This window comes from Sparus aurata, chromosome 6 (genome assembly GCF_900880675.1).
Source record: "Sparus aurata chromosome 6, fSpaAur1.1, whole genome shotgun sequence".
Taxonomy (NCBI): Eukaryota; Metazoa; Chordata; class Actinopteri; order Spariformes; family Sparidae; genus Sparus; species Sparus aurata.
Window position 1 is genome coordinate 19,108,903 of NC_044192.1, and position 25,558 is coordinate 19,134,460.

General features: G+C 39.3%; 1 protein-coding gene across 1 annotated transcript; it reads left to right on the forward strand.

The window, feature by feature from the left end:
* Positions 1-24,390, forward strand: slc2a11a (solute carrier family 2 member 11a). The gene is made up of 25 exons (XM_030419127.1): positions 1-278; positions 1,722-1,823; positions 4,653-4,813; positions 5,904-6,028; positions 6,137-6,266; positions 6,385-6,533; positions 7,891-8,078; positions 8,639-8,749; positions 9,656-9,757; positions 10,354-10,429; positions 12,194-12,321; positions 12,915-13,131; positions 18,398-18,496; positions 18,609-18,646; positions 20,457-20,555; positions 20,860-21,020; positions 21,489-21,613; positions 21,701-21,830; positions 22,196-22,344; positions 22,793-22,980; positions 23,076-23,186; positions 23,361-23,462; positions 23,557-23,632; positions 23,720-23,847; positions 23,951-24,390. Exons 1-25 carry the CDS (start codon positions 255-257, stop codon positions 24,143-24,145), a joined length of 3,114 nt encoding a protein of 1,037 aa, XP_030274987.1. The 5' UTR covers positions 1-254; the 3' UTR covers positions 24,146-24,390.
* The last annotated feature ends 1,168 nt before the right edge of the window (positions 24,391-25,558 follow it).

The window sequence follows — 25,558 nt, forward strand, 5'->3', positions numbered from 1 at the left end:
ACCCTGCGACAGAACAGGTCGTCACTGTGAATTATTGCTGTGGCGTTATACGAGTCAGACGTCAGCTCACTACTCGGTTACTTGTCGATTGCAAAACTGCAGCCAATCAGAGGGGGGCTTACGCAGGCACACGCACGCTTCACGCGCGCCCTTGGTCTCGTGCTGTATGTAGAGGACCGGTGTTGGGGAGTTGGGGCTGACCTGTTGGCTTCTCTGTCGGACCTGATCACACACATCAACTTCTTCGATTAAGAATGTCGCGTGGTGGTGCACAAAAGGTAAATGGGTTTGTTACACATCACACAGCACTTTATCTCACAGTTTAACTCCTTTTTATTTAACTGTACCCTCGATAAAACTTAATTTTGACGGACGTTTATTGTATTGTGTTGAGACGTAGCCAAATGAATTCTCAATTACTCAGTTAAAGTAGGAATACAGAATACTCTTTTAGTAAACGAAACGTAAGAAAATACAGATTCTGTGGAGTACTCAAGGTATAAAAGGCAAAATTATCCCTCTGAAGGATATTTCTTCCGTATATAAATTATTAAAGGTTAAATCAGTGGTATTTGTTAACTCATTAACGCACCACAAAGATAGTTTATTGTTGAGTTTCATTCCAAGGACGTCAAATGCCAATACCAACTGCTATAATGCGATCATCTATTAAGTTTCTTGGTGTAGAATGTAGTAATTAATTAATGTGTTAGTTAGCTTTGGCAGTAATGTATCTTGAACATTAAGCTTATTTGAATTTAATCTAGATATTAAAGGTGTTATCTTGCATGACATCATCTCTCCAACTGCATGATGTAAAGTTGGTTTTAAATTAAAGATGTGTTTATTTGTTTGATTGAATAGGACAGAGCACCATAATGAACATCAATATCAGTATAAAAAAATACAATGTAAATATGCCAGATTTAGCATAAATGCTGATTTTCAACCAGTGGCGGTTCTAGGCAGTTTTAATAGGGGGGCGAGGGGGCCTACAGGGGGGTCCAGTTACAGGGACGTCACTGTTTTCAACTTAAGTCATTTGGCGGGTAACAAAAACAGTAATATACTAATAATAATATACAAATATACCATACACAATGCTAAAATGAACAGAATACATTATACAGTTTGTCCATTTAATAGGGTAGTAAAGAAACAAATGGTCATTTTAGCTAATTAGTAGGTCACTTGATACTGTTGAGGAAATCATTCAAGTCCTGTTGAGCAGTTTGCTGTGGTGATGTGTTTATTCAAAGAATACCTGTAAACTGGTGAACCGACAGGCACAGAGCGGATCTGGGCCGGTGAGCGGACCCAGAGCAAATGAAACAGTAGCATTTTATACAGTATTAACAAAGAATGGCAGATATATAATCAATAGGTAAACATAAGGGGATGCAAAGGGAGGGGAACTGCTCTTTGGGGAGTGTGAACAGCAGGGAGTGGGAGGAGGTATGGGGGCACACATTTAACATCAAGTGATCAAACCAGGTCCAGATGTCTCTTGATCAACTGGTGTTACACAAATAGTGTGACACAAACAGGGTGTAGGAGACGGACAGAAATCACCATTTAATGTCAGGAGGTCAAAAGGGCTCTTTCCAGACATCACTTCAAATGTGTATTTTCTTCCTCAATACGTTAAGATGATGTCTATCTAATGAGAAATGTCTTTCTGTCTCTGTCTGTCTGTCTGTCTGTCTACCTGTTTGTGTTAGCAGAGCAGTCCGCTGACATTGGTGCTGATGGTTGCTTCTGCAGCCATTGGAGGAACTCTTCAGTATGGCTACAACCTCGCCATAATGAACTCTCCCACAATTGTAAGTTTGTGTATGTAGCAGGTTTCCCTGTGTAGTGTTAAATATGAATTGAGGCACATTCACATTGCAGTGTTTGCATGCGGGGATCCTGCGCCAGTTCTCCGCATCCTCCCTACACCGAACCAGTGTAAACGGATAAGACTACGGCACGGAGCGGGGCTTGTAGATTGGACGGTCGGTTCACTACACAGGTCCTTCACTCAACTTAATACAGAGATATTTCCCACAAAGCAACGTTACATGGCAAAAAACTTTAACTCACGGAATGTTTGTGATGAAAATAAATCACCACGACGGTCAGCCCTCCCGACCAAGACTTCAAACTACAGAATACAGCCTCTGCCCCTGCGAGTGAGTCAGACAGCTTCCAGTTTTCTGATGGCGATTATGTAGCCTAATTATGTAATTTAGCACGAAAAACATAACTTCTTCACTTTCCAGGATGTTTGGTGGGTCAGGATATCAATCACAATACATTACAACAGCATCCATATGCAGTGTTGGGAAAGTTCACTTTCTACATGAACTAGTTCAAAGATCAGTTCACAAATTTTAAAATGAACTAGTTCAGTTCATAGTTCATAATTCAAAATTTTGAACTAAGTTCACAGTTCCAAAAATGCACTAGTTCATAGTTTTTTTTTTTTTTTTCAATATGTTAATGCAAACTATTATTTTTCAAAATGATTGCCACAGCCCATATAGAACCACAGACGGCTATTATTCTATCAGTTTTAACACTGAAACTGCAGCTCTTCGACAATATTCTGCAAAACCAGGTTGTCCAGCTGCGGCTGGGAGATGAAGACAATGGAGCCGTTAATGCAATTTGGGTGGTAGAGGATCTATTTTGACTCGCCGTTGCCATGTCTTTTGATTTTTTATTCACTTGCACATAACTTGAAAGGCTTGCGGGGTGCTTTAGAGTTCAAATTAAAAATAGTAAGTAAATAAATAAATAATTTTTTAAAAAAGAAGAAGAAGAAAGGGAAAAATAAAATAATAAATAAATAGATAGTTCAGACAGTGGCTTCAGGGAAAAAATTTTCATAATGACTCAGTAAGGTATTACTTTTTTTTAAACAGAGATTTAAGCAAAGAGCTCATTTCCAGGAGAAAAGGAGCCAATTTAGGTAGTGATTTTGCAAATTTTTGTTTGTGAATAAAACATTTTGCATAGGATAACAAAGTTCATCATGTGTTCAAGAGCATTGTCTTCTGGGTTAACAGCAAATAACATGTTTAAGGGTAAGAGAATGGACAGAGAGCAGCATTAAAAAAATGAGATTCAATATCACTCCAAAACTTTTTAGATATATCACAATACAAAAACAGATGTGAAGCCTTCATTTGTTTTTGCCTCCATGCTTAGCACATTGATGACGCATGCGGCGGTGCGACTCTGTGGTGGCTGGTGTTGCCAGTGTTCTGTCCGTTCAGGACAAATTCATCTGTGTTCGTTTGGTAGTGCCTCACTACATGTTTGGTATGCAGCTGTTTCTGTCTGAAATAGTTAAGATTCGGTTTGATCGAAAGTAAAGCGAGTTACACAAACCTCTCGTCCAGCGTCCTTTTTATACACAACAGCCAGATTGGGTGTTTTTCCGCTACATCAAAGCCTGTTCACGGTGTGTTTTAGCCGGTTTTCGCCTGGAAAGCTCGATGAAAATCTGGCACTGTCTTGAACGAAGTTAAACTGTAAGAACGCACCGTTCACAAACGCCAGAATTAACGCGTTCACAATAACGTTCATCAGGCAGAAATACAGTCAGTCAGTTCACGTTCGCCCAAAATATGAACGCGTTCATGAACGATCGTTCATTGAACGCGTTCAGGCACAACACTGTCCATATGATTATAAACCGTTTGCAGGTTTAGATTGACAGGGATAGTATCACCAGGGTCTCTACACATGAACACAAGCATTGAGAACATTGTTTGTGTACACAGAGTTTACTAAAAAGAAAGTTTTTGGACAACTCACCTTAGAAGATGTTTCCTCCGCTAGCCGCCGCCCTGGCAGCCGAGAAGTTCGATATCCGAATGCACCGTAACTTGGACAAGAGTTAAGGTGGACCGCTCCTAAAGCTTAGTTCCATATAAATGCACGAATAATTCGTTGTTTTGTCGTTAGCGCAAAACAGTATTGACCTTGAAGTTGAAAAAGGAGCCTCATATAAGAAACAATACTAAAATCAAAAGCGTGTATAATTGTTGCCGCAAGACAGTAGCGTTCCACCTTAACTCTCCTCCAAGGTAATGTGAGTTGTTCAAAAACTTTCTTTTTAGTAAACTCTGTGAATACAATGTTCTCAATGCTCCTGTTCATGTATAGAAACCCTGGTGATACTACGAGCAAAGTTTCATGTTGTGTCGAGCCTTCTTAGTGCTTTAAAGATTTGATGCTATCATAAAATTGCCCCTAGCACTCCCATTGAAAATGATTTTGACCCTAAAACGAAAATATGGTCAATCTTAAAAGTGGCGCTTTCATCGTAATTATGCTTTTAAACAAACATTTGATTCGGTTACATTCACAAAAAGACCCCAGGTTGCTTTTTGGCGAGAGTTTCACTTTAAGGCTGTTTTTAGCCAGTCTGACTCAGAACACATACAATTGTAAATGTTTGTTTAAATGTGGTTGTCTCAAGATCACATGCCAATCCTTATGTTACCTCTAAGGATAACAAAGGATGGACAAGCATAAAGACATCACAAACTCTGTTGGTAGGAGTAATGAGTGTCAGCTTTAACCACTGATCTGTTTGTGTGTGTGTTTAGTTAACTCAGTGAGACTTTAAAGGTTGACTATCTCGTCTTTTCTCGCAGTTTATTCAAACTTTTGTCAATGAGACGTTCCTGGAGCGCTGGGACATCCAGCTGGAGGATTACCAAGTGACTCTGGTCTGGACAATCATTGTCTCCATCTTCTCGTTGGGAGGGTTAGCAGGGGCCATTATCGCAGGACCTATGACCATACGCTTCGGGAGGTAATATAAGATACCAGTGTATGTAAATGTATGAATGTATTGCACTTATGTGTAGAGAGTGAATGATCAACCTGCACATGTATGAATGAATAAATGAAAAGATTCTTGATTAGTGTGAATGATTGCAGCATATTGTCCTTCTGGAATTTGTTATTTACTCCTGCTGTCACGTGTAGACAGTATATGTCCCCGGTCTGAGCCTTGATCATCCGAGAAACACACAATCAAGCTTCAATAATTGTCACTGAATTAAAAGCATAAGGCTGATTTGCTCCATTTTTGTCTAATTTTTGAACAAATCCTATGAAAAGACCAAAACCAACCACGCATTTATCCATGCTCTTTGCAGGACAGTGTATGTGGGATTGACTTTAAAGAAACTAAAGTGCTCATGTTCATCATAATATAGAAAATGTCCACTGAAGTCTTTTTAGGCTCAGTTTTCTATTTTATTTCATGACAACACTGTGCTCATGGCCTGGTTAGTTCGAGACACAAACACCATTTGGTTGTGGTTATAAAATATAATGTTTAGGCTTAAAGTAGCTCCTTTGGTCGCCACAAGCATGACTGGAGATTTTCCTGAGGTCTCCCTAAAAATGTTCAGTGGTGTCACGCTGCGTGTGTGGGTTCAAAGTCTTAAGCTGTATCGGCCAGCTACTCCACCACCATCACCTCCTCCTCTCGCTATGACGGTCATGAACAATTAATGTGAACATGATATGACATTACTGAAGTGTCAATATGATACATAGCCTAAGAATGTGAGCGTATCAGAGGTTTGCAGAAACTGCCCACATTTTAATCTGGCGACGGGGCTGGAAATGTCATTATTACAATATTACAACATATTTTTAGCTGTTGTTTGGACACCAGTGGAGCTCTGTGGCACAGAGGAATAAGATGAATCCAGCTTTAACTTAACAGATTAATGCTTGATGCTTGAATCTATTTATTGTTGGTTTGTGGATTTTAATACAATAAATACGTCCACCAAACAGAAGGTTTCAGAGTCTGTAATTCTTTAGACTTGAACTGTCCTGACCATTGTCTGGAATATATCAACTTTGTCCTCTTTTTCCCTCCCTAGGAAGAAATGCTTGTTGTTGAACAACATTTTCCTCATGTCCGGTGCACTCTTAGCTCTGACAAGTAGAGCTGCCAATTCTTTTGAGATGATCATTATCTCACGCGTGCTGATTGGAATAAATTCCGGTATGTCATTTAGTCTCAAGTGCTATATATTCATATCGCCTGTAGTGGACTGCAGTGAGAACTGAACTAAACTTAGACATTGAAGACTCTTTGCTGTGTGTTTTGCAGGGATCAGCATGAATGTGCAGCCAATGTATTTTGGAGAAAGTGCACCAAAGCACTTAAGAGGGGCGATCTCCTTGTCATCAGCTGTTTTCACATCATTTGGTGTCGTGTTAGGACAGGTGGTCGGACTAAGGTGTGGACACTGTCTGACAAGTTTCTGTCCAAATGGGCCAATCCTTTACTGCAAAACAAGAACAATATGGGTCGTAGATTGTGTATCCACAGTAACGCTCTGGATTTTCTGTTTTAAGAGAGATTTTGGGCAGCGAGTCGTGTTGGCACTATCTTCTTGCCAGTAATGCCATTCCTGGCTTCATTCAGCTCCTCACCCTGCCATGGTTCCCAGAGAGCCCCAGATACCTGCTCATCGACCGTGGGGACAAGGAGGCTTGTATTAAAGGTGCGTACTGTAATATGTCAAACAGTGGTGGAAAGTAACAATTGACATATGAGTATTCCACATTTTATGCTACATTATACTTCCACTCAACTACATTTCTGAGGGAAATCTTTTTTTACTTTATAAACATGTGTCTACCAGCTGTACTTACGTACTGAAAGATCTTACATGAAGAAACATGTGATAAGCTTATGAAGTGAAACACATTGTTAAAGATTAAACCAGCTGCTCCCAACAAAGTATCGGTGAGCAGTGTTTCAGATTTCTTTTAGTTTGTAAGCAGTTCCAGCGAAGATAAATATTCAGATGTTTCATTTCAAAAAGATTTGTTTTTTATGTTGTTCTCCCATTATTTAACTCACAACTCATCAGATATATCTGGGTTTCCTTTCCTTTCCTACGGACCTAACTGCTTGGTTGATAGCCACAGACCTATACTAGCAAAGTGTGTGAAAGGGTAGTTAAAGGTAAACTCCACCAGTTTTAGACATTATTTCTTGTGTACAGGTCTTGGTGAGTACAACTGCATACGTGAAGAAAGTAGTAGAAAGTCTTTTGTGGCTCCATCGGAAACTGCATGTAACCTGATAAACTGCATCCAGTGATGTCACTCAGTGGGGATGTTGCATTGTGGATAATGTAGGCGATATCTGTGGCTCTGCTGTTTTGATTTTGATTATTTGTTTCTAAACTGTCCATACTGAGTCCAACAGTGTTTTAGGAGTGCAGTGCTAGATCTGGTGCCTACATTACCCACAATGGAACTTATTCACTCACTCAGTACGTTTACATGCACAGCTTTGTCGGATTACAGCCATAGTTCGACTATGCTACTCAATCAGACAACTGCAATTGTCCAAGTATACATGCCGGTGAGAAAATCGGATTATTGTCCTTCTACTTCCGGCTCACGACCCTGGGAAACAAATCTCGCGCCTTGTAGAACGCAAAATCTGATCCGATCTGATAGAACGTATACATGCAGGAGTAATGCGACTATCAATCGAATAATCTAGGTGTTTTAATTTGACTATGAGAAATCCGATCCGGTCCGATTTTAGTCAGACTAAGGTGTATACATGCATCTTAAAAATCCGATCATAGCCGGAATAACACAGTAATTCAGTTTTCTTGATTGTCATGTAAACGCACTGACTGACATCACTGCAGGCAATGTATGCAGCTTTATAATCCTTTTTTCAGACCTGTAAACACACTTGAATGTGTAAAATTGGTGGAATTAACCTTCAGCTCAGCACATTAAAATCTATATGAAACATACAGCATAATCGATTTAGCCAGAGACTGACAGAAACAAAAAACTTCTCATCTAAGTTGTTTTTTTTTTCTCTGTCAGCTCTGAGGCAGCTGCGGGGCTGTGAGGTCCAGAGCAGCGAGCTGGATGAGATCCTGCAGGAACAGGCTGATACTAAAGGCATGAGGCCACGCCGACCCTGGGAGCTGTTTGCTGACCGCTCGGTGCGCTGGCAGCTCATCACTGTCATGATCATCAGCAGTGCCATGCAGCTCTGTGGGAACGACTCGGTAACAAGAGCTGGGAACATCGGGAGACTTTAACAGTGTGATCTGTGTCTCCGTAGGAAATATTGTTACATAACCCACGAGGATCCGTGTTACTGATACTGAGCTACAGTGTCATGTTCTTTCTGCTCTCAGCTCCGTCAGGAGGTTGATTAGAAATTTGAGATGATCCATCAGCAGATTGTGTTTTGGGTTTTTCAATGTTCCTGCAGGTGATATTAATAATGTAAACTGTAGTTGAAGCAGCATCAGTGATGAGTGAAGACAGCATATTGTTTTAGAATCTGCCTTTTGTATTAAAAGTCATTCTTTGTTGTTGCAGAGTGTTAATATCACGTCTAAACTGGTTTCGAGAGTTGCAACAGGTTTGCTTCTCTGTTAGGAAATGCTGACTGTATTTCAGGGCTTTTAACCACATGCTTGGCAGTTTTATGGCGGGGACTGGGTATTAACATAGTTACTCTTTGTCCCAAATGCTGGCTTAATCGGCTTATGAACACTTGAGGAACTTGTAATGATGCTCTGCAGTTATCTAATGTCTTTCTATGTTCGTTGTCTTTTAGATTTACTTCTACGCATCGTATGTTTTCAAAGAGGCTGGAATATCCGATGACCAGATCCAGTATATTACAATTGGCACTGGTACATGTGAGTTCACAGCATGTATTATGTGTGTAAGTATCTGACACTAAAACACCTTACATAAGCAGCTAGAAGCAGAGAGAGACTGTTGTTTTCTGAAAGCTTTAACACAGACTGAGGACTTAGAACAGACCTATGTACTGTACTGTACAAAAGGTTTGCATTTTTATCAGTTGTGTATATGATTTTACACTCGCACATATGAACAATTGACCTTAGATAAACAAATTCTTTAGCCGCTAACTGCTAACAAGAGTAATAAGAAGTTCCTGAATATTTTTAAATTGACAGTATTTTATCACTTGAGAAGGAAGATGTTATATTTACAAAATGTTTTGATGTTTTGGGAAAGAACACTTATCCACTTTTTTGCCAAAACTTAGACAAGAAGATTGATATTGCATCTCAATACCTTAAATATGATGCTGCCACCAGAAGCTGATTAGCCTAGCTTAGCATTAAGACTGGAAACAAGAGTAACAGCTAGTCTGGCTCTCTCTGAATGACAAACAAAATGTGCTTACTGGCACCTCTACAGCCCACTTACTAACAGGCTATATACTAATTGTTTAATCCAGGTCTATACAAAAAGCCATAAGTAGCACATTTTAAAATGCATAGGTAATCTAAAAGAAAAATTGTACAGATAATCGGTAAAAAGCTGAATATCGGCCCAGATAATCAACCAGGCTAGCTGCTTCCCCTTTTCAGGTCTTTATATAAAATTTAAGCTAACTAGCTGCTGGCTACAGGGACATTTTTACTGCACAGACATGAGACTGGTAATATCCCATGAGCTCATTTATGCAGCACATTAGTCATGGCTATTCACCAACCAGAAGTTTCGTATTTGTTCATTGGTTACTGTTGGACTTGAGATATAATTCAGTATTGAAAAGAATAGGGTCTGACATACATTGCTGTTTTGATCTTTTCAGAACCTGCTGATAGAACGTAAGGGCCGGAGGTTCATGCTGATGGGAGGATTCATCCTCATGACTGTCTGGGCTGTCGTCTTTACAATTGCTCTGTCGTTTGAGGTAGATTTAACCACTTATATGTCCTACATACTTGGCTTTTCCTATGAAAAACCATGCATGTATCTTTAAAGATGAAAATCAGTTATTATCTGTAATTATTATTTGAGTTTTCTACAGTGAACACATTTTTGTTTGGATTAGAGTGTTTGTGATTGTTTATTGCTTATTGAGCAAATACTAAACAGTATCCAGTATCAGGGCAATTTAAATTGCTCTCGGTTATTGATAGCCAAGCAATTTTTTGTCTCAGAAAACATGCCTGTGGGTTTTACCACCCATGTTACTGCATGTCAAACTGCATGAAAACATTGTGATGCTGTATAAAGTACGTAATATGAGGAGTGTGAGAACAGGGGAATCCACATTTCAGTGTGTTATTTAGTCCACTAGGAGGCGGCACAAGTCAACATTCAGCCATTAGACAATGTTAGAGTTTTGGAGAGTGAAGGTAAAAGGAAGATAATTTATCTAATTACACTGGATTACAGGCCTGTGATTGAAAATATTGAATTTCCTCAACTGGATCTTCTTCTTCTTCTTCTTCTTCTTCTTCTTCTTCTTCTTCTTCTTCTTCTTTCCTCCCCATGTGTGAACAGCACTATGTATCCTGGATGCCGTACCTGAGCATGGCCTGCATCTTCACCTACATTCTCAGCTTTGGCATGGGACCAGGTCAGTTTATGGAGAATTATTTTCTCTATTTGCATTTTTACAGCAAAGGGATTCACAAAATGTCTGCTTTAGATACATGAATGAAATGAAAACATACAGTCTGTTTTTTATGTAACTAAGCTGCACTAGTTAGATATTTTATTTGAAAGTTCAATACAGTTTTAGTTATTTTCTCACCCAGAAGTCTTTACAGCAGCTGTTTAAGTGCTAAATACAATTTTGGATGTTGACGGCCATTCAACATCCAATTAAGCCATAAACACTCCCCGCACGTCTCAACAGCTGTTTCCATTTCCATAAAAACTCACATTGTCTCCTGAGAGAACATTTCAGGTGATATACTCTCTGAGGTGCCAGTTTAATACGTACACATAGCTTAAACGAATACGGTCGGAAAAACTACATCCTGCTTTAACCCTTATGTTGTGTTCTGGTCAAATCTGTCCGATTTAAAAGTTTTATCTCTGAAAAATGTACTTAATTTGATCAGACTGACCTAAGAGTCCATGACTTTGTCCACAAAGAGGATTTCAACACACAAAATAAATAGTATTTATTTGCATACAATTTTGCGTATTTTATTCAACTTTTGTACACTCTTGGTGTTCATTAGAAATGAATGGGGGAGACTAAACTTAGTGTAAAAAACTGATCTCAGGTACATCCTCATTTGTCATATGGACACACACACACACGCACACACACACATGCACACACACACACACCTTGGTTCCCAGGCAACCACCACGGGAACCTTAGCCCAGTAGAGTCTCTCTCCCGCGGGAACAACACCTGTTCTCAGAAAGTTGTTGGAACAACAATAATATTGAACTTTTCTCGCAGCTTTGGTAGCCTATATAAATGCTTTTTTGAGGCCTTGCTCACAGTTCATTGTGTGGCAGCACCATGGCACTTCGATATACCATAAGTGAGGCTATTGATTACATATGTGATCACCACACTGGTGAGGAGGACAGAGGCCAGGAAACTGACAGTGAGGATGGATTAGAGGAGGAAGTGTCAGACGATGAAGACAACACAGAATATAATCCAGACAAAGAACTAACTGATGGGGAGGAATCCAGTGATGAAGAGGATGGCCATGCTGAGGCTGCTGTCACATTCAAGTCAAAGAATAGGAACTTATCCTGGTCTTCATCCCCACCTGAGACCCACCTAACCCTTTGACCGGGAACACGACTAGTGTTACTTCATGTGACTGTATAAAAAAATTAAATGGTTTCAAAACAAATGTCCTTGGTAACTTTGACCCTAAGTAGTCTGTGATAAACAATATACTATGTTTCATCTGATTATGTTTTATAGTCAAAATAATCCAGAAATGATGCTTTTTAGAACTCGAATTCAAGATGTATACGCTCATATCAGTGAGGTATACAGGCCATAAATAACAAATAGAAATTCAAAACTTGTGATGTTCACAAGAACTGAAGTTGATAAAAAGATCTAACACAACAAGTAGTGATAATATATGTATTATACAGTTTTTATGATGAGTTTAAATGGACCGGTCATTTTTGACCGGGAACACAAAATTGTTTAACATGAAACAAACACAACATGAGGGTAAAATCCTCCCTTCATATATGTCATAATGTTGAGGTGTTGATTCAACTTTATGATCATTTTGGAGGATTTCGTTTTTGAGGATGTTGAATGGTGTAACATATCTAGTAGCATTGACATTTCTAAGGATGTGATAGTGCAGCTTACTCTGATCAATATGTTTTTTTCTCATTTCAGCTGGAGTGACTGGCGTTCTGCCCACAGAGATCTTCAATCAGACCGCTCGGCCGGCGGCCTACATGATCGCCGGCTCCATGATGTGGATCAACCTCTTTGTCATTGGAATGATCTTCCCCTTTCTAGTGGTCAGTCTGATGATACGTCCATTCAGCTGTCAGAATCTGTCCATATATACATCCATCCAACCATTTAACAAACATACTGTGACATTAAACAAGCATTATTGCATGTTAAAACACAGTATACACACAGCTACAACATTATCAATGAGACAAAACTAAGACATTATTGAGACATTATTTTTGCACACTGTTTTCTGTCTGTCACTACCATAACCCATATTTTAAATTAAACATGACATCTTTCAATCACCTGGTATTCAACGACAAGTAATTTATTTGGAGACTACAAGCTAACATGCAGGTAAAATGCAACATTAAAGATTTCTTAGCAATATTTTTTGGTTATTAAAGACACCCTATAGCGCCCCCAGGGGTCCCAGGCTCAAATTGAGGAAAAAAGAGATAAGGACATCATTTTCAGATGTTCATGGCTTCATCTCTGGGCCCTGTGATCTTTCTAACATTAGGAATTTGAAGATTGCATATGTTTGCATACAGGGAAAGATACAGCCAGGTTAGGTGCTGGCTAAGACTGACACACACAGTAAGACATCATGAATCAGTCTGACAGCTTCCTGTTGTCTTCTCTTTCACAGAGCGAGTTGAGCGAGTACTGCTTTGTGCCTTTCGGAGCGGTCTGCCTGTTGTCAGCTCTGTATGTCGGCCTGTTTTTGCCTGAGACCAAGGGGAAGTCTCTGTCAGCCATCACAAGCGAATTCCACAAACTCAACTTCAAAGGCGAGGACAAAAGGAAGGAATCGCAAACACAAGCTCAGTATCAGCTGGGTGAGGTGTGTCTCTCCACGGCCTTATAGACAGACTTTTGTCACATCTGCTCTCAGCCTCACTTTAACCTGATCTGCCTGAGCTGGAAGAAGTTGTGCGCAGTCCAACAGGAACGAGAGGAAATGGTCACTTTAATATATCCGAAAGCAACTTAAATCTGCTGTTCCTCCTTTATCTGGAGTGTATGACACAGGAAGAAACAACAGTTGTTTGGAATTAATTTATAAAATTACCAGAGGGTGAGCCTGAACGATTGTAGTCACCTTTGCTGGAAAAAAATCCTGTGAGAACACATAAATGTATAAATGTTTTTCAGTGACACATTATATTACAGATTGTTATGTTATGGTATCATTTTTGCACATTTTAAGATTTGTAAATGTGTAATTCCACTGAATATACAGCATCATGTTGCTGTATGAATTAATACGTATAAAATACTTTTACCAATTCCAACTGGTACTTCAATGTAGGTTCAGTGGAACAAGTGAGTAACAATTGGGAATTTTACAGAAATTAATGTATAAATTAGACTGTAAGTACTGGTCAATGTCAATTACACAGTTCATTTCCGTAAATTATACTATAATTGGCAGGCTGTGTTATTAAGTTCTAATGTTTCTTGTTCAATGGGACAAAGGACACAGTTGCCATCCATGTTACTAGAAGAGTCAATACTGATTGTGACAAACTATCAGAGGTTTGAGAGGTTTTTATGTTTTTACTGAAGTAAAAAGTCTTGTATTCAAGCTTTCGCTTAAGGGAAACAGTAAACTGTACTTAAAGTATCAAAGTTAAAGTACTTGTTAGGCAGAGCGGTCCCTTTCAGAGACTTATATTATTTAGTTATTTTATGCCACTTTAAACAATGCCCTCAATGTTGCACCATAAAGAATGTATTTAGATAGAAAAACAGAGATTATTTGCACCATATTAAATATAAACTGAATGCATCAGTGTGCACAGCTCACTCATTAATGAAGGTATTGTGACATGAAGCATTTTTGTCATGAAACGGAAATCGGCTGTTTCTACATGAGTTGAATATGTGAAAATGTTTCTGTTGAATATTGCTGTCATTCTTTTTTGTTTAAATGATAATACTCTGAGCCAATAAAATATTATATTAACATAGCTTTCCATAGTTAAATGTGCAGCAAGCAATTATAGTCCCATTCCCAGGTGGTTAAATACCAACACTGTCTGTCAACAACTGTCTTTCTCCTGCTCTCGCTGCTGCGCCTTTAACTTTCAATGACATCATTACAAAAGGTGCCTTTCAAACATGATGCAGTAATAAAAGTCATGTCAAATAAATGTTTTCTGGTGTCAAAAGAAGAAGTGGAAAGTTGCTTTTTTTTGTTTAGCCACTGTTGGTTTGGTGACCATCACTAACACAGATCTTCTATCTATCTATTGTATCACTCATATATTGGAGTTTAGGCAGGCAGATGTCTGTAATCACCTGGTTGGTGGTATTATAGTTTTTCTGTATGCCCTAAATGGGTTTTATGTAAGCTGTTCACCTGTCATCTCTTTGTCCACTGTTTGTCCAGCTTTGTAAAATAAAGATACCAAAATGTAAGGAAAACTTTGTAGGAAAGGTATTTTAAATTGTGCCCAAGACAAAAAGAATATTAGATCTTTGTAAAGTTAGGGAGAACCAAATAGATATCTTTGTTGTATACATTTCACTTTGTATAAGTATCATATAATGTCAAAAGAATGATGTAACATGCAGATTATAAATGTGATGTGTAGAAAACAAAATCTTCTTTTCTCACTGGAAAGAAAACTGATTTGTGGGAATAACAATAAAATTCCTCAAGATGTTAAAGACATTGTATTCAAATGTTTCTGCCTTTCTTTCAGGCTGTACGCTATATTGAATTGGGCGCATTTGACCACATTCCTTGTCATTCACAGTGATGAGGTTGATTCACAACCGCTCCTTGTCCTGTTACAAATCGAAACTTGTTGTAAAAGGTCTTATAAGCATCATGTATAGTTAATATAACGATCGAACAAATGTAGAACAAGGTCTGGGATCTTGGCCGTGTTGGTATAACATGTGATCTGTGGGATTGACGTGAGTAAAATTACGTACACTATATTGCCAAAAGTATTCACTCACCTGCCTTGATTCGCATATGAACTTAAGTCACATCCTATTCTTAATCCAAAGGGTTTAATATGACGTCGGTCCACCCTTTGCAGCTATAACAGCTTCAACTCTTCTGGGAAGGCTTTCCACAAGATTTAGGAATGTTTATGTGAATTTTTGACCCTTCTTCCAGAAGTGCAATTGTGAGGTCACACACTGATGTTGGACTGGAAGGCCTGGCTCTCAGTCTCCACTCTAACTCATCCCAAAGGTGTTCTATCGGGTTGAGGTCAGGACTCTGTGCAGGCCAGTCAAGTTTATCCACACAAACTCTCTCTCAATGTCTTTATGGATCTTGCTTTGTGCACTGGTGCACAATCATGTTGGAACAGGAAGGAGACATCCCCAAACTGTTCCCACAAAGTTGGGAGCATGGAATTGTCCAACATCTCTTGGTATGCTGAAGCATTCAGAGTTCTTTTCACTGGAGCTAAGGGGCCAAGCCCACCTCCTGAAAAACAACCCCACACCATAATCGCCCTCCACCAAACTTTACACTTGGCACAGTGTAGTCAGACAAGTACCGTTCTCCTGGCAACCGCCAAACCCAAACTCGTCCATCAGATTGCCAGATTGAGAAGTGCGATTCGTCACTCCAGAGAACGCGTCTCCACTGCTCAAAAGTCCAGTGGCGGCGTAATTTACACCACTGAGTCGCTTAACATTGCACTTGCTGGTGTATGACTTGGATGCAGCTGCTCGGCCATGGAAACCCATTCCATGAAGCTCTCTACGCACTGTTCTCGAGCTAATCTGAAGGCCAAATAAAGTTTGGAGGTCTGGAGCGATTGACTTTGCAGAAAGTTGGCAACCCCTGCACACTATGCGCCTCAGCATGTCATTTTACGTGGCCTACCACTTCGTGGCTGAGCTGCTGTCGTTCCCAATCGCTTCCACTTTGTTATAATACCACTGACAGTTGACTGTGGAATATTTAGGAGCAAGGAAATTTCACGACTGGACTTGTTGCACAGGTGGCATCCTATCACAGTACCATGCTGGAACTCACTGAGCTCCTGAGAGCGACTCATTCTTTCACAAATGTTTGTAGAAACAGTCTGCATGCCTAGGTGCTTGCTTTTATACACCTGTGGCCATGGAAGTGATTGGACCACCTGATTTCAATTATTTGGATGGGTGTGTGAATACTTTTGGCAATATAGTGTATAATACTACAATGATGATCATAATATTATCTGCATTTTTAAAGAGGAGGAGAAACTCTTGTGTATGCAGTTTGTAGTGGTTTCTCAAGAAGGCACCTGTAAACAGCAAATATGCAGAATTTGTGTTCTCGCACTGGTTGGCTGAGTATTCGTCATTTGACAGTGCAAATATACATTTACAGCACAAGCTTTCAGAGTAGTGCGAACATGGTGCAGACACAAGCAGTAAATTAATCACAGCAACATTGGAATCACTGCAAATTGGATCAAACAAAACTCTGAGACCTTGGTGTCATTTACACTGAGGATGCTGGTAACATGTTCCCACCAATTTTGTCACAAAGAGCTAGAAATGTGCTAAAAATGCACCTTTAAAAAAAGAGCCTGTACTTTAACTTACAATTCATTCACCTAATGAACTTTGATGCGCCATTGTGAAATGATTTTCCTGTTGTAAATGTCTTCTCTAACCTCATTTGATAATGTAGTTTCTGGGCTTTCCTCCTCAAAGGTGTCGGCGTGTAGTTTGATGATAAAAGAATTCTGCGGAGGCAAGACTGGGTGGAATGATAGAGCAATCTTTATTGAAACAGAATCTAGAGCCCTGCGTCCGGATCAGAAGCGGCCGCGTTCTAATATTATCAAATCTCTGGAAAAAGCAATGCCAAAATGCTTCTCCCTCTGCCCTATCAGAACTCTATATCAGCCTTTGATCTAAGGAGATCTACCAAGTGCCACCTTCTCGTTCTTCCTGTGAGGGCCTTTTTAGAGTCCCTTCTCAAGTACACCCACTTCTTCAGATTGGTCCCCTTTCCAAATTATCCAATAGACTAAAAGAGGCGCACCATTTGGCGTGCAGGTCAAACTTAGCTAAGCACTTTATTGTTTGTTAACCATCTGAGCCCTGATGTCCCCACAACTCCTCCACACCTTGCTCTGAGACACTAGACACACTTAATTACATGATGTGGAATTCATTTTAACCAAGAAAAAAACGTGTTTCTTAGTGTGTGTCATTTATGCAAACATTTAAATGTAAAATATACCACTGCTAATCCTTTGCAAGAACAATTAAAAGACGGTGTATAGTTTTTAAGTCCAGCAATTTAATGTTGCATTTTCCCTAAAGTTTAAGGACGGTGGCTGGTCATGTTTAAAGTCTGAGCCGCAGTAGTCAAGATATTCTGCTTTCAGTCTCTGGTATTGTTCAACATCTCCACATACTGCATCTGACATATCCCACAGTGCATCTGGACTGTTTTTTTATCAGATCACGCGTGCCTGGTTAAGACCCACACCTTTCAAACGGCGCAATCCCAATTTGTAAGACAGGCTTACTGTATATCCATTAACTCTTTAAGGTCCCACCATAACCACAATGACATCACAATGACTTCATCAGAGTTATTGTGCCATACTTGTCAAAGCGCTACAAAGGGGAGTATGCAACTTGTCGGAGTAGATGAGTTGTCCTTCCCTCAATGAGTAACCAGATCTTCATGTTCAAAATCATTGTACTACATCTCAAGTGTTTGCATGAACTTTGCAATCCCACTATGACGAAGAGGAAGGAGACAAATCTCTTACCATTGTCAAACTTTTAATGCTCAGTGCCTGATACACAAGACAAAGGTCAGTCTGTAATACACACACCGATGGGCAGCTGTACTCTCTGTTTGAACCGTGGCTCGGTCTTTTCCTCTTGTTGAAGTCTCTTCTATAGCATCTTGGACATCCTTGTTCGAGAGAAATGGGGCTCATAAGTCAAACATCAGAATCTGATCACATCCAGGTGGACGACAACGTCTTGGTTAAGGTCAGTTAGACCAAAGTTTATTTAATCAACGTGTGATTGAATAAATGTATGAGCTCTTTTTTTTGCAATTTTCTCTTAAACCTTTGTGTGTGTGTGTGTGTATGTGTTTTTTTTAAACACACCTCTTTACCCGTAATATCTCACCAGTGAAAAGATCATACTGGCAGATCTTTTTATCGTCTAGTGGAATCATCCGGACAGACCAGGCTGGGTCCGGCACAGTGTCTAATCATCCTTGTGACACAGGTCAAAAACATGACGGCCTTATGCTCTAACGACATGAATGGACAACTAAAGTCTATTGATGTGTAACTTCAGAGGATCCTTCATATATGCTGCTCCTCTGCTCATTCCGTAGCCAGAATTCAAGAAATAATGGACGGCGCATCAAAAAAGGTAGGTGCTCTTTCATTACAGCGCTGTCTGAGATCCATGCATGTTATATCTGAATACTTTGTCTGTGACAACTGCAGATTTAAAAACTTCCATGTATCCAAAAATTCAGTTGGGGAACATTTTATCATAGTCTACAAGCAAAAGAAGAAAACATGTTCATCAATTTGTCAACTTTTAAATGCAAATTGAATAAAGAAAACTGAAGACAAAAATACTGTACATAAAATATATATTTTTTAAGTATTTTCTACGTATGACAAACTAGCTGATAAAAAGACAGTACAGATGTAAACAATGAAATAATTTGAGACTAATGCAGATAGGACAAAACATTAAAATATAGTAATTAAACCAATAGAATAGATAGAAATAAAGATAAATCATTATGTATTCATAAAACACATAGAAAGTAACATTTTACTGTTATTAAAAGGTCGGTCCATCCAAATCTGGGAATGATATGAGATAAAAGATAAAAGAATTACACTTCTGCTGCCACCCCAGACAAATTGGGATAAATGAATTTGAACTGTTTCCAATCAAAGAAATAATGTTATCGACAGAAAAGTCCCCTCATTATCCACAGAAACTGGGATGAGGCAACTTTTGATTATGTGTGTCAATGCACTGAGTATCAAAACTCAAAATCCTCTAGCCTTTGTTGTACAAACCTAAGCACATAAACTGAAATCATCTGTATGGTTGCCTGAATATCAGTTCAGGTATCTTTATTTTATTTTATTTTTCTAAAAACGCCGTAACGTTTGTATTTATATATTTCAATACAGGTAAAGTAAATGTTAGTGGCAATAAAATAAGTTGTACATGCAGCACTGGAGGATGTAATCAGATTATTTTGTTCTACTAATAAGTAAAAAACTGCTTCATCAGCCAACGTTTGTCTTGAGGTGGTACTATAAGCTAAATGCTCTTGAGGAATCAAAAGTGAAAGAACCATACGCCCTGTAACTGCTTATAATGGAAATGTATTTTAATTAAGTATTTTACGAATAACGTTTTGCTGTTGTATTTGTCAAGGTGGAGCTAAATTTTAATGTTGGGTAGTTTTGTCAAATAAAGCATCATCATGTGACTTTTTGTAAAATATAAATCTGTGAATTAATTAGTAAATCATGAATCAAAATATATTCGTCAAATAGCCTATGTAGTGGAGTAGGAACAGTCAATCATCGGTGGTTCATGGTCTTGGTTTTTGTCTTTTATTGGTTCCACATGTGGAAATTCTAACTGACGTGTAAAAAAACAAACAAACAAACAAATAGTGAAATAAATACAAAAAACAATCACATATATCGTATGTAATATAATTCACATTTTACATCATTTTGTGTGCCGTTTTTTGTTTTCCACCTGTGGACAGAGTCAATCAATGTGAAAACATCCAGTTCACATGTGATATTTTTCTATTTCACATATCAAAATTTGAGTTCAGCTGTGAAAACAGCCTATTTAGATTGTTCGGTGCCCACTGAATTGTTAAAAAAAAACATAAAGAGGAATCATTACATTTTTACAACAAGAACAAAACTAATTAACACTCTTTATAGCTTTAATCATAATATTTGACTGTGTGTGTGCATTTATAACAAGAAGTTGAAGGTTAAACTGAAATCTGTAACAGAGCAGAACGAGGAACGCGGTGTCGAAAGAGCATCACACAGGTTAACACATAATAATATTCAGAATCATTAAACACATGTTTGGCCCACACCGCTGGCCTCTACTACAGTGTTTAAATATGTCCAGTGAATAAAAGATTACTGTACATATGATGTCCTTTACATTTTAGCTGCAGTACTGGAGGCTTTACCTGCTGGCGCTGGTGTTGGGAATCGGGGGATCGTTTCAGTATGGGATTCAAGTTTCTGTCATTGCCTCTCCAGCAGTGGTAAGATTTCTATTAATGAGATAATTAGTATGAATGAAAACTGTGAACGAGCCTCTGCAGTTTGTTTTCCTTCAACATCATTCCCTGTGGAGTCTGCACACAGTCTGTGGACGGACTCAGCAGCTCTGTCCATGAGGCTTGAAAATGGTTTGAGCAGGATGATTTAACATCTTTATCTGAGCTTTTGGGTGAACTTATCCTTAATTCAGTCACAGCTTAGCAATCATAAGAGCCATCTTTGGTCAGAAACCTGACAACAAAACACAGGACATCATGACCTTTGACCTCTCTGACCTCTGTGCAGCATGTTCAGAGTTTTGTGAACTACACCTGGATGTTGAGGTACGGAGCTCCGGTGACTGACTCCACCAACCAGCTCATCTGGTCCTTCATCGTGGCTGTGCTGAGTCTTGGAGCCTGGGCCGGGGCGATTCACTCTGGCAGCCTCCCTGTCACTTACGGCCGGTGAGCCAAACATAACATGGTTTATAATCTCAAGTCACATCTGTGGGATGAGTTGGGCTGTTAATTAATAGGAAACACTCAACAATACTTGCTGACATCGCTGTCTTCCTCTGTTTTTAAGCAGTACAGCGGTTTGTAAACTGGAAGGGAAAGCGAAAAAAGAAGATTATTGTTCACCCTCAGTGCCACTATGGATTACAGGCATTTTCACATAATAACACAAGAATCAAGGGACTTTTCCAGCTATTGCTGTTTTGTTTGAAATAAAGTAATTTATTTATTTCAAGGGCAAAACAAAAAAACAAAAAACAAAGCGTTGTTTAATAGAACTAATGTTGCAGACGGACATAAATTGGTTCTAACATAAAATGTCAATTACCAAACGTACTGGAATGTGCTCATAGATTATGTGTAATGTAAAGTTTAATGAAGCCCCAACTTATAAATATATTTCTTTGGATTTTGCAGGAAAAAAGCTCTATTGATCAACAACGTTGTGGCGATTGTTGCTGCTCTTCTCATGCTCTTCAGTCGCATGGCTAAATCATTTGAGATGATCCTACTGGGAAGATTTCTCTATGGTTATAATGTCGGTATGTTCTGATGATATGCAGAGTGTTTTTTTTTTGTCTTGTTGTTTTTTTAAGTGTTTGCAAGACTTTTTGTGTTTCTCTCCGAAGGTCTCGGCCTGAGTGTGCACCTCATGTACATTGGGGAGAGTTCTCCAAAGAAATTCAGAGGTTTCCTGACGCTCACCTGCTCAATCTTCATCGGTTTCGGGAAAGTCACAGGTCAAATAATTGGCATCAAGTAAGAACTGGCTGTTGGCACTCTAAAGCATAAATTAATTCATATTAACAACAAAAAAAACTGACAAGATAAACTGGGCAAAAAAAAACAAACTCCTACTCACTAACTTATGAAGGAGGCCAAGTTTTTCTTTGGGTGAAAACATTACAAAAATCTGGCGGTGCTCCATGTAGTTTTTCGTGTCTTGATCAAAGACTTCTTATGGTTCCTGACTGAAATCCAAGACCTTCTTGACTTCTTCTGACTAATCAGTGACATCCCAGGATAATGTACAAGCAGTCTTGAATACTTTATTTTAAATCCAAATACATAGATCCACAGTATCACCATTTCTTCTGATTGTGTTTGTTATCATCTCTGTTAAGGGAGATGATGGGAGCAGAAGAAATGTGGCCGTATCTCTTAGCTGTCAGTGGTATTCCTGCCATCCTGCAGTTTGTGACGTTGCTCTTCTTCCCTGAGGCGCCTCGCTACCTTTACATTGACAAAGGAGACACTGAAGGCACCAGGAAAGGTGGGTGTGCGCAGCAGGCTGTGCATCTGCAGAAAGAATTCTGACCTTTACAAACATTTTACGAGCTAAGTTGGTCATTTGTCTTCACTGTAAGGCCCAAGTTCTCGGTTCATCAGTTTGATTTGTATGGTGGCCCCTGAGTGCCAAAACATAATGTCATTTCAGACAACACAGCAGCAGGGGTGTTTTGCAAAAAGTGTTTTCTGAAAGGTTGTCGTGTTTTGACCCCTCAAGGCCATTGTAGTTTTGGTCATTTACTTCACCTTTCTGTAAACTGAGCTTTTTGAACACATTCTGGCAATGAAGAAGAAGTAGTCAGATTCTGTGCCCGTCCAGAATTCATTTCATATCAGACAGTTCATGTGTGATTTGATCGTCAGGATCGGGTCTTAAATGAACAGCAGTTTCATTGTGTCTTTGTGACGTGTGCATGTGCGTGCGTATAAAGCCTTGCAGTGGCTGTGGCAGGAGGATGAATTGAAGCAGGAGCTGGACGACATGCAGAAAGAGAGGGAGAGCACGCTGGGAGAGAGGGCGAAGACTGTGAAGGATGTTCTCACCTCTCGCTGCGTCCGGTGGCAGCTACTGACTCTGGCCATCCCCTGCGCCGGTGTTCAGTTCTGTGGCATCAATGCCGTACGTTCATTTCAATTTTCCCCTCCATGACATGAACATGAACATGAACATGTACATTCACTGAACTGTGTCTTACATTTCACTGCCTCCTCCAGCTGTACTTCTACGCCTTTGACATCTTCCGTGAGTCAGGAGTGCCAGAGGACCAGATGCATTACTTGTCCATTGGCATTGGAGCGACAGAGCTCATCACTGTAACACTGTGTGTGAGTGTCTCTTTTTCAAAAACAACATTAACAATCTCATGAAATCACTGCTGGAGAAGGATAACAACTTGGCCGCATGTGCAAAGCAAACTGAGTGGGAAGTGTATCACGATAACAGAAGTCTGATGAAACAACTGAACACAGATTTTATTTGCCATCTTCGCTGCGTCTCAGTCGCTCTTGATAGACCGCGCTGGCAGAAAGAAGCTGATGGGCTACGGTTATCTGATGATGGGTGTCACCATGTCTATGCTTACCATCACGCTGTCCTATAAGGTAAGTACACTCCAACGACATGCCATGCACACACTTTGTTTTCTCCAGGCTGTGATGTAGAGGACAGATTATAAATGTTTCATTTCTCAAACAGGATCTGAACTCGTGGATCCCATATGTGAACATCGCCCTGATCTTTTTTGTCATCAGCATCTATGGACTTGGGCCTTGTGAGTTTTTTTTGTCACTTGACTCCAGCTCAAAACATTTCCCATATATTTTATGCATCTTTAAGTAATTGCGTGATCCTCGCTCAGCTGGAGTGTCTATGGCTCTCCCTGCTGACCTCTTCCTGCAAGCCTGGCGTCCTTCTGCTTACGTGATCAGCGGGACCATCAACTGGATCAGCATGTTCCTCGTGGGGATGTTGTTCGGCTACATTGTGGTGAGATGTCTGCTGTGTATCGTCTTATCTCAAATGACCCAGATACATTCAATCTGCTATCTTTATGTCACATCGCAATCTGATTTCATGTGTGTCCTCGCAGGATGGACTCGGCCAGTTCTGCTTCCTGATTTTTGTGGCTTACAGCGTATTCAGCGCGGCATTCCTGATATTTTTCGTCCCAGAGACCAAAGGAAAGACAATGGTAGAGATTATGGAGGACTTCAACACGCTGAATTACAAGAGCAGGTCCGCTGACGCCGAGAGGACTGAAATTGATCTCGCAACTAAGTTCTAAGAGATTTAATTCATAGTTTATCACTTTGGACTTTTTCTTTTGAGTATCAAACTATTTCAAGAAAAATAAACGTGCAGTTAATTGTCACTAATCATTTAACAATAACTAATAAATATGTGCGTGTATGTATAAATGTATATTACATTTTTGTGAAGCCATTAAACAGATTAGGAAACAGATAGAATTCTGATAATGACATTGTTTGTAAATATAGTACCATGCAAAATAAAACTTTTGTAATCACATCTAGATATTGTCTCTCATTTTTACAGCTGTTTATTTAATTAATATTTTCTACTATAAATACTACAGTTTAGGCAAATTAATCATTTTGGCAGAACCATAAGGATATATAATATTCCTTTTCGCTGTGGACATGCTGGTAAAAATGTTTTATAGATTATAAGTTATATCCATCCACATCCTACAGGCAGTAGTGAAAGACACATTTAGATCTTTTACCTAAATATACAAAATATTACTTCCTGGAGAAAGATAGTTCAATGTTACTTGTCATCCCAACATCGTCAAATACTGATGCTTGGGGTTGGTAGCTCGGGTCAGGTGCTAACCCAGAGTGTCAGTATTTGACGATCTTGGGATGAGGCTCAATAATCAACTGTTTTACTCCAAGTTACATTTTGTTGCTTTTAAATAAAAGTGGAATTACCTTGGGGTAAAATAACTTTTCTAGAATTTAAATTATTGCGTTCAAATCCTGCAATTTACAAGTTTTATGAAGTAAACTGGTTGTAGAGCCCAACTGATCTTTGACTTTTTCAGACATTGTTATATCTGCCGATATACACACATTTTTTGCAATGACTTCTCAGATGTGTTGATCAAACCATCTATGGCTCCAACAGGATAGTGCTAGTGTTGATCTTTTTTATCTATTTTTGACTATTTTTGGCTGCCACGGAGCACAAAATCACCTGGGAAAAGAAGACAGAAAGGCAGCGTGTCTGTCTGCTTTCACATCTCCATTAATGACAAAATGAGTGAATAACCTTGTGTCTTCGCATGTGTTGTTGGAGTGGCAGCTTGCGGACACAGGGGCCAGTAGCTATAAATACATATCTCCTGCAGCAAGCAAACACACATGAAATAGCAAATGATAGTTTTCATCACACATTGGTGCAGCGTAATGTATTTTAAGTATCAAAAGCAAATTGCATCAATTTAGCTTTGATTTCACAAAATTAATTTTTGCTATTACCTGGATTTGCTAGAGTAGCAGCTGACAGACTTGGTAAATTGGTGGTAAATGTTTGTCTGTGGGTTTTAATTAAGTTTCCCCAACACCACAGAGGCATAATGCGTCCTACTGTACCAGTATAGCTGCTATACATATACCCTAGGCTATACCCTGCCCCACTCATTACTGCCGATGGATTTACCAGTAACAATTAA

What these genes read in the sequence shown, in the direction of transcription:
- slc2a11a (XM_030419127.1), top strand. Translation starts at nt 255, where the DNA reads ATGTCGCGTGGTGGTGCACAAAAG. An exon ending in TGGACGGCGCATCAAAAAAG is followed by an intron (nt 18,647 to 20,456) that starts GTAGGTGCTCTT and finishes TTTACATTTTAG; the next exon opens with CTGCAGTACTGGAGGCTTTA. An exon ending in TCTCTATGGTTATAATGTCG is followed by an intron (nt 21,614 to 21,700) that starts GTATGTTCTGAT and finishes TTCTCTCCGAAG; the next exon opens with GTCTCGGCCTGAGTGTGCAC.